General features: G+C 43.6%; 1 protein-coding gene across 1 annotated transcript in view; it reads right to left on the bottom strand.

Moving 5' to 3' along the window:
• Positions 1–4,881: 4,881 nt before the first annotated feature.
• LOC138771964 (NXPE family member 4-like) overlaps positions 4,882–13,152 on the bottom strand; it is a 48,786-nt gene continuing 40,515 nt past the window's right edge. The window contains exons 4-6 of the mRNA XM_069951997.1: positions 11,918–11,979; positions 9,181–9,399; positions 4,882–5,845 (exon numbers count right to left, since the gene is read on the bottom strand). Of these exons, the coding sequence (XP_069808098.1) occupies positions 5,307–5,845; positions 9,181–9,399; positions 11,918–11,979 (820 nt within the window). The 3' untranslated portion in view covers positions 4,882–5,306. The remainder of the gene's footprint in view (positions 5,846–9,180; positions 9,400–11,917; positions 11,980–13,152) is intronic.

Below are 13,152 nucleotides of genomic sequence, written 5' to 3'. Positions count from 1 at the left end.
GGCACCCGTGGTCTGGTGCCTAGGGCAGCACCTTGCAGGGGGCAGCACCAGGGAGCAGGGGGACAGAAAAAACTATTTTTTTTGTTTTTAGTTTTATATTTTCCCTCCTCCCGTTCAGACTTGCCAGTAAATCTGGTGTCTTTTCCAGGGGGGTGGGGGGTATGGTAGTATTGGTCAGGTCTGGTATCGCCAATAGGTGCGTGTAGATGGGGCGTCTTCAGGTTTAGTGCCTAGGGCAGCAGCAGCTGTTAATACAGCCCTGGCTATGGCATAGCAATGATCAGTGTTAAAAATCCAATGTAAAAATTTTAAAGTCCCCTAAGGGGACATAAAGAGTGTAAAGTAAAAAAAAAAAAAACACCTTAGCCCCTCCCCCAATAAAAATTAAATAACCCTCCTTTTTCATTTTATAAATAAAACACATAAAAGTAAACAAACATATTATATACCGTAGCGTGTTTAATCGTCCGGTCTATTAAAATAAAACAATATGGTTCCCGCACAGTGAACGACGTAAACAAAAAGTGGTAAAAAACACCAAGATTGATGATTTTCATTACATTTGATTTTTTTTTAAAATTAATAAAAATTGATCAATACGTCCGATCTACACAAATATGGTAATAATAAAAACTAGAGATCATGTCGCAAAAAATGACACCCCATACAGCCCCATATGTGAAGAAATAAAAGCGCTATAAGGCTATGTTCACACTGCGTAAAAGTACGGCCGTTGTCATCGGCAAAAACGGCCGTACTTTTTGTGGAGCGCAACATAACCTTATCTGGTATGAGATCCCGGCCGGAGCGTATTGTAATCACACTTATTTGCAAAAAAAAAAGGTTTGCTCTTAATAAAAATAGTAAAACATTAGAAAAGCTATATAATCTGCATATTGCTGTGTTCAGAGTGACCTATAGAATATAGATATTATGTCAGTTTTACTGTAAAGTGCATTACGTAAACACGGAACCACCCAAAAATTAGCAGAATTGTGTTTTTTTTCCCAATTTCACCCCATAAATGATATATTGGGGATTCTGCTATACAAGTTATGGAAGATTGAAAGATGCCTTTAAAAAGTACACCTGTCCCTGAAAAAAAAGACCTTACATGGCCCTGTAGTTAGAAAAATAAAAGAGTTATAGCTCTTAGAAAGTGAGGAGGAAAAAACGAAAATGCAAAACTCTAAATTGGCGCGGTCCTTAAGACCATTTTGGGTTCTGTCCTTAACCGGTTAAAATATAACATTATTGTTCCCACACGGTGAACGCCGTAAACGGGGGGAAAAAAAACAGGATTCATGAATTTTTAAAATGATATATCAGAATTTTTTTTTTTATAAAAAGCGATCCAAATTTTTCTGTTACACCAATATTATATTAATAAAAACTAGAGATCATGACGTAAAAACTGACACCACAACCGACCCTGTAGGCGGAAAAATAAAAGCGCTATGGGTCTTAGAAGGCGAGGAGGAACATTGCTCTAATTTGGCGCGGACATCTGTGCATCAATGGGCTCGGTTTTAAAGGCGTTAAAGGGGTTATCCAGCGCTACAAAAACATGGCCACTTTTCCCCCTCTCTTGTCTCCAGGTTGGGTGGGGTTTTGAAAGTCAGTTCCACTGAAGTAAATGGAGCTTAATTGCAAACTGCACCTGAACTGAAGAGTAGGGAAAAAAATGTCCATGTTTTTGTAGTGCTGGATAACCCCTTTAACCCTTAGACGACCCAGGGCGTATAGTTACGCCATGGAAGTCTGTCCCCAGACGACCTAGGGCGTAACTGTACGCCCTGGGTGTTTCTCCCGCTATGAAGTGTGCTCCGGAGCGGAGCGCGCTTCATAGCAGGTGGGGGCCGGCTGCAATCAGCAGCCGGGACCTCACCGGTAATGACACGCTGCAGCGATCGCGCTGCCGCGTGTCATTAACTCCTTAAGCGCCGCGATCGCAGCGCGACCGCGGCGTTTAAGTATGAGTCACAGGGGGAGTCCCCTGTCACTTACCGATCGGGACCCCCGCAGTGTGACTGTGGGGGTCCCGATCGTTGAAACGGACCGCCGGAGGTCTCTTACCTGCCTCCCTGCGGTCCAATCGGCGATCTGCTGCACTGAGCCTGCACAGGCAGGCTCAATGAGCAGATCGCCGATAACACTGATCAATGCTATGCCTATGGCATAGCAATGATCAGTGTAAAAATCAAACTAATGTATGTACAAGTCCCTGAAAGGGACTTCAAATGTTTAAAAAAAAAAAAGGTTAAAAACACTAACACACTACCCCAAAACCCCTCCCCCAATAAAAGTTGAAATCACCCCCCTTTCCCACTATATAAATAAAACATATAAAAATAAATAAATAGATAAACATATAATATACCGTAGCGTGCGTAATTGTCCAATCTATTAAAATATAACAAGCGTCATTGCGAACGGTAAACGGCGTAGACGAAAAGAGGGAAAAAAGTGTGCGGATTACCGATTTTATGTTACATTATATATAAAAAAAAATTTATAAAAAGTGATCAAAACGTCCGATCTTCACAAATATGGTATTAATAAAAACTAGAGATCATGGCGGAAAAAATGACACCCCATACAGCCCCGTAGGTGAAAAAATAAAACCGTTATAAGCATCACAATAGGCCCATTTTATTTATAATTAATTGCCAAAAAAAAGGATTTCATAAAAAAAAAATATATAACATTAGAGAATCTGTGTAACCTGCATATGGTTGTGTTCGGACTGACCTATAGAATAATTGTATAATGTTGCTTTCACCATATAGTGCATTACGTAGACACAGGAACCCCCCAAACGTTACCATATTGCATTCTTTTTTACGATTTCACCAATTTATATCTTCATAAATAATATATTTGAAATTCCATCATACATGTGATGGTAAAATGAAAGACGTCATTACAAAGTACAACTATTCCTGTAACAAACAAGCCCTTACATGGCCTTGTAGATAGAAAACTGAGAGTGCTAGAGCTCTTAGAAGGGGGGGAGGGAAAAACGAAAACACTAAGATCAAAATTTGCGCGGTCCACTGGGTCATTTTGGGCCTGGTCCTCAAAGGGTTAAAAAATATGCTAAATTTTGTGTATTTGAAACTGGCATAGGAGAGGAAGTGCAAGCTTGAAAAGTGGGGTGGAAACTAGTAGCAAGGCAGGGACGTCTGCTTACACTGGATACGATTTCTTTCCCTATAAGATGAAAGCAGGACTAGGTCTGCATGTGTTCATAGGAGTATTACTATTTTCCCGACCCATCAACCCCCCTTCCCGCCTGTCTCACTTTTTTCAATTTAGTGGGACTTTTTCAAAAAGACTGTTTCGGAGCGCATTGTTTATTTTGGTAAAATTGACTAAGGTGAGAACAACTCTTACTGTACTGGTATATACGGTATCTCCACCCAAAAGTAGGGGTATTCCAGAGTACCCAAAAATTTATTAGGAATTAGAAAAGTATGGCTGCTTCCTTCTGAAAACGTCACCACCCCTGTCCTCAGGTTGTTTGTGATATAACAACTAAGCTCTATTCACTAAACTAAGGACAAGAGTGATGGTGTTTCCAGGGAAGAAAGCAACCATGTTTTTCTAATCCCGGATATCCCTTTTAATAGAATATTGAGGCTATTAAGAGAAAAAAAAAAGTAATTCTTATCTACCCCCCAAATCTCCACAGCTTCTCCTGCAGCTCCTTTCAATCCGAAGCTATTCATTTCTTCAGCCTGTGTCTGAGATGTGAGGTAGGAGCAGGAACTGCCCGCTCATCCAATCACTGGATACCGCGGTGTCCCATCTGGATCAGTGTTTGGCTGGGCAGGTCAATCTCTTATGTCAAATTCAGACAGAAGAGATGAGTAGTCAGTGGTGTAGTGGGGGGGGGGGGCATGGTGTGGGGCATCCTCACTTAGCCCCTTGTGTGCCAGGCTGTAAGCAGCTATGTGGAAAAATGTTGCATACTGTAAGGAGCAGAGCACCTGTCAAAATGATGGGTGTATTGCTCCTGCCTTTTTTTTCTGTCTCTCCTTTGTGTTTTTTTTTCCAGATATCGGGATCCAGAGGATGGTCGTATTTGTTGAACTTTTTAAATTATTTATTAAAAAAGCATTTAGGGTTTCCATCATTTTCATAACCAGCCAGGTGAAAAACCAAACAGCAGCAGCCTAACAGTACCAGGGTGCGAAGGAAAATTTACTTTGGCCCTTCCCAGCCTAATAATACAAGCTCAAGATTGATGTGGATTGACAGTCATGTTGTATTTATTCCTATTCTTCTTTGTATTTTCTTACTATTGCATTAACATGTCTTCTTCCCACCCAGCATCTTACTAATGGTTTTGTAGCCCTTTCCAGCCTTGTGCAGGTCTTATTCAGATGGCAGTGTAAGAAAGCTTTCTGTAATGCAGGTAACGAGTTGATTAAGAGTGTCTAATTTGTCTGTAGGAGCCAGAACTCTTAATGGTTGGTATGTGATTTTGATTGTGATTTTCTGGATTTTATTTTTGATATTCTATCCCTCACTGTTAAAGTTCACCTACTCTTAAAATTATAGACCGTTCATGTCTTTGTCAGTGGGTAAACGTACAAAATCAGCAAGGGATCAAATAATCATTTCCTTCACTGTATGCAGCATCTTTTCAGATAGCTGTTTACAGTCTGGCAAAGGGTTAAGTAAGGATGCATTGCATCCCCACTTAAATCCCTGGGGGCCAGACTAATCACACACTGCACTCATGCTAGCAAAGAAGGGGGTTACGTGCTTCCTTTCCTTGCTAGGATGAACCTCCGACATCTTCTTTCCCCACAATTTTAAGGCAGTATAAAGTCAGCCTTACAGCTACAAATATCAAACATGTTGTAATTTGAATTGCTTTTGGAATTATGCCCATTTATTGTTCTTGTTTAGCATTTTGTGCACTGTTGACTGCTTTTCCACAGACTTCAGTATAATACATTATTAAATAAAGAAAACAAAGTTTTTTGTTTTTTTTAACAAGCAGCTTGTTTCACAGTGTGTAAACATAGTCACAGCTTTTATATCTAGATAAACAGCAGTATAAAAATAGTATATCTATATGCACACTTCTCGGGGATGTCAAAGACTGGAACTTTTTTTTCTCTAGAAACGGTGCCATTCTTGTTAATGGGATGTGGTTGGTATTGCAGCTTAACCTTCCTCTAATTTAAATGGGAATAAGCAATACCGTCGTAGTCAATGGACAAGAGCGGTGCAGTTACTTAAAGTTCCAAGCCAACCTATTTTTCTAATTTTGCACAATCTTCTTTTAAATATTAAGCACAAATATATGACAATAACATGTATATCTCGTTTCTGACGACAGGTTCTGGTGGATGGACATTATATGAATCAAAGGCAATTGTCATATCCCATGCATCAATTGTAGCAACAGGAAGATCTTTGAAGACCTCCTTTACAATCAGGTATTGGATGTAGCCATGAAAGTCACTAAATCTCTCATTATCTTCATGGATTTCTCGGGTGTTCTCGGCCTTGATGATGACCTTGGTATCTGGACTCCTTAAGAAGAGTCTTTCCAAAGCTCTGTGTACACTCATAACTCTCCGGATGAAGAGCTGGATTGGGAAAGCCCGGAAGTGTTGCCCCAATGAGATGACAATGACTTGGTGCGGACCTCCAGCTAAGCGATCAATCTCATCGCTCATGTACGAATCATCTTTAACTACATAGAAACGCGTTGCCACAAAAGGATGACTGTGCTTTTTAAAAAGCAGGAGGATATTTTCTTTATTATTTGCTGCAAAAAGCTTTGAATGGAGACCAGAGCGGTGGAGATCAAAGTTCTTGAATCCTGTTGACAAAGTTGACATTTTTTTTAAATAGTGGAAACCTTTGAACTTATCTTTCGAATTCCCGAATCATTAGGATTTGCCATCAATATCTAATCAGGGACAGTTCAACTCCCTGGAGCTCTCCTCATCAGCTAAATGGAGGAGAAGCTTAGTTCCATTCACTTTAAGGCTATGTTCACACACCATATATTTTATGAACAGAACGGCCATTGTTCTCAATTAAAACAACGGCAGTTCTTTTCATAATGCAATGAATTGCATTGAAGTCAATGCAAAAAACGGCCATTGTTTCACACAATGTATTAAACAAGGGATGTTGTTTGACTACTGCCGTTGTCCATAGACTTCAATGCAATTTTTCATTTAAAACAATAGCCTAAAAGGGGTATTCTGAATCTGAAGTTTATTTAAATATGTGATTAGCCTTCTTTACCACTACGTGCCAAATCCAAATACAAGAGGCATCGTGGAACTGGACTGACTCTAGGAGAACACCAGTGGTTGGGGAAGCGAGGAAGGTAAGTATGTCTTTTTTAGGCGTATGTGTTTGTGTGCTCACCTATGTTTGTCAGTCTGTGTGTGTGGTAAGTGTGTGTATGTGGTCAATGAGAGTGGCGATTGTACTGAAACTTGACATGTTTACTTCACTACATAAAAATTTAAATTTGCTATTTGTGCTATGGCTGGAATAGTAGGGGACTGTGGGGGAGCTTTATCAAACTGGTGTAAAGTAGAATTGTCTTAGTTGCCCCTAGCAACCAATCAGATTCCACCTTTCATTTTTCAAAGAATCTGTGAGGAATGAAGGTGGAATCTGATTGGTTGCTAGGTGCAACTAAGACACAATTGTATTTTAGGGTGTCGTCACGCACACAATGTATCCGCCGATTTCTCACTGCGAATTTGCATCGTAATCAGCTGCGTATAATTGCCCATGCATTTTAATGGGATGACATACCCACTGCCAGTATGTTAAACTCAGCGCCGTTGACCCCCATGGCCCCAGAGCATACATTACCTGCTCCACGCTCTTACTTACCGTCGGGGCCTCCCGGTGGTCAGCCAGTAAGTGCGCTGCCCCGCCGCAGTGCACTGATTGGATGACTGCTGGGAGACGCCAGGAGACCCCGAAGCAAGCAGGAGCGTGGAGCAGGTAATGTATGCTCTGGGGCCGTGGGGGTCAACGGCGCTGAGTTTAACATACTTGTAGCAGGATGACAATCCCGTTGCGAGTATGTCATCCCATTGAAATGCATAGGAAAGTATCCACAGCGGATTTCGCTGCGAATTTGCAGTGAGAAATCCACTGCGGATAAGTTGTGTGTGAAGGCACCCTTGCACCAGTTTGATAAATCTCCCCCTGTGTCTTTTAGAGGAGTGCTTCTCAAACTGTGGGGTGGGCCTCACCAGTAAGGCGCCCCCTAGTTGCTGATGTAGCATAGCTGGGAGGCAGTTTTCAGAAAAGTAACTATAAGACTGGGTTCACACTGGGTTTATAAAATCCGTTAAACGTATATGATTGCATATGTTTGCAAAAACGCAGTGTGAACCTAGCCTAAGCTGCACAGTCCTTTCCCTGGCTGCAACAATATCTGGTTTAACCCTTTAAGGATGGAGCCAACAATATGTAACATGCATAACTTTTATATTATTTAATGGCTTTTAAAAAATTAAAACCTTTAAAAAAAAAAACTAAATGGGGGGGGGATCCCCCACTAGACACCAGGGAGAGGGGGCGTAGATACTATTCAGATGCAGCTGTCAGCTTTGATGGCTGCATTTGAATAGTTAATTAGCCGGCCACGGCGATCGGCTGCGTCTGCTAATACTCGCGGTCCCTGCCTGCACATAGCAACCGGGGACCGCAGGCTGCATAGAGGGCTCACGCTGGGAGCCCTCTCTGATCACCCTTAATGGCCATAATGGTATACCCGTCATGCGTCGTTGAGGGGTTAAGAACATTTTTAACTAATTTTGTACTTATTTAATGGTATACAGAGAATAGGAGACAAATGAATAGTAACCTAAGCAATAGTTTATATTTTTGCATAGACTTCCACCATAAATGAGGCCACAGCATTTACCTCCTGCTGAATTACAGGGGGCGCAAAGTATCCTCAAGTAAAAATCCCCCCACCTGACCACACACGCAGCAGCATCCCTTCTCCACTCTGCCCCGCAGCTGCTAAAGGCTCCAGCCCCGCAGGTGAGGGGAGAAGTGCAGGGACAAACCCCCCTCTCCCGAGAGAGGCAGATGAGGACTCTGATCCTCGGCTCAGAGACTGTGTCATCCTTCACTGCTACTGCTGTGTGGGTGAGTATATGTATGTATCTGTGTGTGTGCTAATGGAGTGTGTGTGTTAGTGCTCATGTGTGGCTGAAGTAGGACAACAACTCCCATCATACTTGTGTGAGGCTGTGGTAGAACTACAGCTCCCAGCCTGCTCCTGTGTGGAAGAGGTAGAACTACAACTCCCAGCATGCTCCTGTGTGGCAGAGGCAGAACAACAGCTCCCAGTATGATCCTGTGTTACAGAGGTAGAACTACAGCTCCCAGCATGCTCCTGTGTGACATAGGTAGAACTACAGCTCCCAGCATGCTCCTGTGTTACAGAGGTAGAACTACAACTCCCAGCATGCTCCTGTGTGGCTGTGGTAGAAATACAGCTCCCAGCATGCTCCCGTGTGACAGAGGTAGAACTACAGCTCCCAGCATGCTCCTGAGTGGCTGTGGTAATACTACAGCTTCCAGCATACTCCTGTGTGGCTGTGGTAGAACTACAACTTTCAGCATGCTCATGCATGGCTGTGGTAATACTACAGCTTCCAGCATGATCCTGTGTGGCTGTGATAGAACAACTCTCAGCATGCTCCTGTGTGGCTGTGGTAGAACTACAATTCCCAGCATGCCTGTGTGGCTTTGGTAAAACTACAGCTCCCAACATGCTCCTGAGTGGCTGTGGTAATACTACAGCTTCCAGCATACTCCTGTGTGGCTGTGGTAGAACTACAACTTCCAGCATGCTCATGCGTGGCTGTGGTAATACTACAGCTTCCAGCATGATCCTGTGTGGCTGTGGTAGAACAACAACTCTCAGCATGCTCCTGTGTGGCTGTGGTAGAACTACAATTCCCATTTGCCTTCTCTGCCTAGGGCACCAAAACTTCTTGTCCTGGCCCTGCTTGTTCTGTTTGGTGAACCTCCAATAGGAAAAGTTTGAGAAGCACTGTTTTAGAGGGTATAAAATCTTCTGGGAACACTCATAAAATCATTCCACCTTTCCCACCAAAGTGCGGCTCAAATTGGATTATTATAATATTTAAAATCAAATACCTTTCATTTTTTCAGCCAAATAGTCAAACAATTGTCGCACTGTGGAGTCTCCAAGTAAATACACCATCTTATCCTTTAAGCAAGTGTACATCTGAGCCTCGGTGGAAAATTCTGGGATATTACAGAAGATCGGTCTCCACCTGTTTTGTAATACAAAACCACTAGGAAATGGAGATTCCATTCCTATCTTGCAGATGCTGGAGGTAGATGAAGCAGGAGCTGTGGAGGTAAAGACAACAACAAATTATATATACAATATATGAGGGGGGGGGGGGGGGGGACTTCTCCTTTAATAGCTTGTTTCTATATTATGATAAGAAACAAGCAATTGGTAATTAGTTGAAGGGCTTATGTGTACTGGGGATGTACAGAACCTTTCAGTAAGGTCTTGTTCCCAAATATCTGGTAATCCACTTTGTAATCAGTTTCCCTTTAGCATGGCAGAAAATCACTGAAAGAAAACTGATCCCCCAACAGATCCCATTGTTGTCAGTTGGGTTTAAGGCTAGATTTACACATAAAGTAACCACATCGCATTTGTCGCTGCAAATTCGCAGTGAAATCCGAAGCGGATATTTGCCCATTCACTTCAATGGGCTAACATACTCGCAGCAGGATTGTCATCCTGGTATGCTTCAGGGGCTCCTGGCCTCGTCCGACGGTCAGCCAATCAGTGCACTGCTCGCTTCGGATGTGTTATGTGTTTAGTATTCGCTGCGGATATGTTACATGTGAATCTGGACTAAATGTGGTCAGGCTGGTCTAGAAAAAAAAAAAAGAGTGGGTTCTTTGCCACTCAATGTCCATACCGGAGGCCAGCCTTAGTCAACGACTGGCTAAGCATGCACTTCCTTGTGTCAAGACTGAGATCAGAAAGCGCCAAGCAGCAGGACTTGGACATCACTGGAGTAGTAGGGTATAATGGCAGGTAAGTACACACATCTTTTTTTTTTTTTTAGCACAGTTTGGCTACATTTAAAAATAAAGAACTCACTGCATAACCCTTTTAATCTGGGTTAGATAGGCAACATGGAATGCTTACCAATTAAGCAGGGATGCCAAACTGTCAGCATAAAACTGATCTATCTATATGTCTATCTATCTTAGATCATCCAGATACTTTCTCCTCCTTTTTAGCTGTTCCCACTACAGCATGGTGGTGCATTGCCTTGCCTGTATGACCTCCCCCCACACACACACACACACATACAGTGTGTGTGTGTGTGTGTGTGTGTGTTGGGGGAAGGCTTGTGGCTGGAGGTGCAGTGCTTCCATCAGTGGCGTACCATGGCGTACCAAGGCAGACTGGGGGGATTGTGCTGGGGGGATTTGTAGTTCCCTCCCTCTGGCAGCAGACTTACATTCGTTAGAATATCCTGCAACAAGTCTTTTCCAGATTAACAACATGTCTAAGTAAGGGCCCCCTTACCACATGGGCCCCATAGCAGTTGCTTGGTCTATGCCACTGACCATGTGCATCTTCTTATCAGCACTAGGCTTGTTGAGGGTCCTTGCTGGTATTTCCAAACACAAACCTCTCTCAGAGGTAGGTCCAAGGTTTTAAAGACAATTTATACAACTAACCCCACAGTCACTGAGACCCGCTGATCGAAGCTCGTTTTTTGTCATACTCGGCAGCATATCGAGGCATGTAAAAGGACCGTAAGGCTGCATTCCCACGTTCCGTGTTCCTCCCAGAACATGGAATGTCTGTAACTGACTCTCCCCCGCACCGGGCAGCATCTGTAATTAGATGCTGGGAGTGGGGGAGCTCTACAGGTATGCACCGCGCTGTAATGAAGCACCCGCGCCTATCTGTACAGTTTCCTCGCTCCCAAGATCTAATTACAGATGCTGCCCGGGCTGGGGAGAGTCCGTTACAGGCATTTCACGTTTGTGTTTCGTGAGGAATACGGAACGTGGGAAAGCAGCCTTAGGCTATGTTCACAGAACGTATATTTTCTTATTGCTGCCTATGGAATCCCGGCCAGAGCATATACACATAGTATACGTTCCGGCCGGGATCCCCAGGGGCGCCGCAAAGAACTGACATGTCAGATTTCTGCCACCACCATTCAATGAATAGCTGCCGCAGAAAAACCTGTCAGTGCACAATAAGGAGCAACAGGCTGCACGCTTCATAGTGTGCTTTGGGGAGTTCTGATGCCGGCGCGCATGGATGCACCCGCATCGGAACCCTGCAGCCCTAAAGATAATCCGGCCGGTGCTACAGTACCAGCAGGATTGATCTTTTCAGAGACTGGCCGTTCCATGACCCGGACGGCCGGTCTCTTACAAAGTGTGCACATAGCCTCAGGCAGCATTTACATGTCCCTTAAAAGTACAATTTTAGGAACCATTCACACCATTTTAGGAACCATTCACACAATTCGTGCCATGACCCCCACTGCGATCTGCATGGGAAAAAATAGGAAATGTCCTAGTACAGATAGTGGCACGGTTTCCCCCCACTGCCCAGCAGCAGAGGTGACAGGAGCGCAGAAGACAACTACTCGCCTACTCCCCCCGCACCGGTGAACATGTTAGCTGGCCGTCACAGGGTAAGTGAGTAGTTGTCTTTTGCGTTCCTGTCATCTCTGCTACCGGGCAGCGAGAGGGGCTACACTTCTCCGGTCATCTCGGCGCGGATCGTGGTGGGGGTCGCAGCACGGATAGTGTGAATGAGGCTTAGACTATCCTCTGTTATATTAAGTAGAAATCTGAAAGAAAAACTGACATGTACATGTTGATACACTGATGTAATCGAAATCTCCTTGAATTTTAGCAGCTGTATTTGCCCTAAAGAGAAAACAGAGAAAAATATCTTAAAATATAGTAGATGAAAGTCATATATTTTTGTCCTGGTGGATCATACAAATATCTAACATGGGGCAGTTATAGACAGACCTCTATTCTTGACCATCAGGTTTAGATGACATATTTTCAAATTCAAAATTTAAATTACAGAGCAACTTTAAGGAGCATCTCCCACCCTGGAGGACCCAACACATCTTTAGGCTATGTTCACACTACGTAAGTTCTGCAGAACTCACGTCCGTTGTTACAGCAGGCTGAGGGAATCCTCGCCAGAGTGTATACCCATAGTATACACTCCGTCCGGGATCCCTAGCGACGCCGTGAGAAACTGACATGTCAGTTTTCTGCGGCCACTATTCGATGAATAGCGCCCGCAGAAAACCCTGTCAGTTGACACAATGGAGCGTACGGCTCGAGACGCACGTTCTGTTGTGCGGAGTGGGGAATTCTGATGCGGGCGCACCCTCATCAGAACTCAGTGGCGCTAATGATCATCTTGCCGCTACTGCAGTACCGGCCGGGATGATCTTTTCTGAGTCCAGCCGTTCCGTGACCCGGCCGGGTCACAGAACGGCCGATCTCTTACTAGGTGTGACCATAGCCTTATACTGCACATTTAGTACTGTGATACCAACGGACACTGTGTAATGCTTAATGAGGCACTGTCACCACAAGAATGCAAAGACTGGGAAGAAATGTGAAACTGGAAATAAGTGGCTGAAGGATAGACATATTGGGGTTAGCACTAATAGAATACAATCAGATTGGGTCAGCTGTTAAGATTGGCCTTTTTCTTACACATCAATGTTTGTTGGGTATCCAGTCCCTAAAGAAAAATGTTCTACCATTCAGTGTCTATTCTACATGCACCTTTGCACCTAACTATACTAAAAAAACTGAAGCATTGTATCCAGGAAAAGAAGAATGCACACAGTATATAATGACAACCAGGTCCTAAGTGAACTTCAGGAACCAGAACGGATCTTCCACAGTGGCGGCGCAGGTATAAACAGGGTAGTCAGAGGTAGATGAGTTAGTAGCTACCAATGATTCTGACTCCCGGCCGAAATAATAATAATAATAACATAAATTTATTAAAAGCAGCAACGCGTTTCGGCACTACAATCCATCAGTGCCTTTCTCAAGCCAAATACA

The sequence above is a fragment of the Dendropsophus ebraccatus genome, chromosome 14, assembly GCF_027789765.1.
Source record: "Dendropsophus ebraccatus isolate aDenEbr1 chromosome 14, aDenEbr1.pat, whole genome shotgun sequence".
In the NCBI taxonomy this organism is placed as follows: domain Eukaryota; kingdom Metazoa; phylum Chordata; class Amphibia; order Anura; family Hylidae; genus Dendropsophus; species Dendropsophus ebraccatus.
Note: the sequence above shows the minus strand (reverse complement) of the source record. Positions and strands in the feature narration are given on the sequence as shown.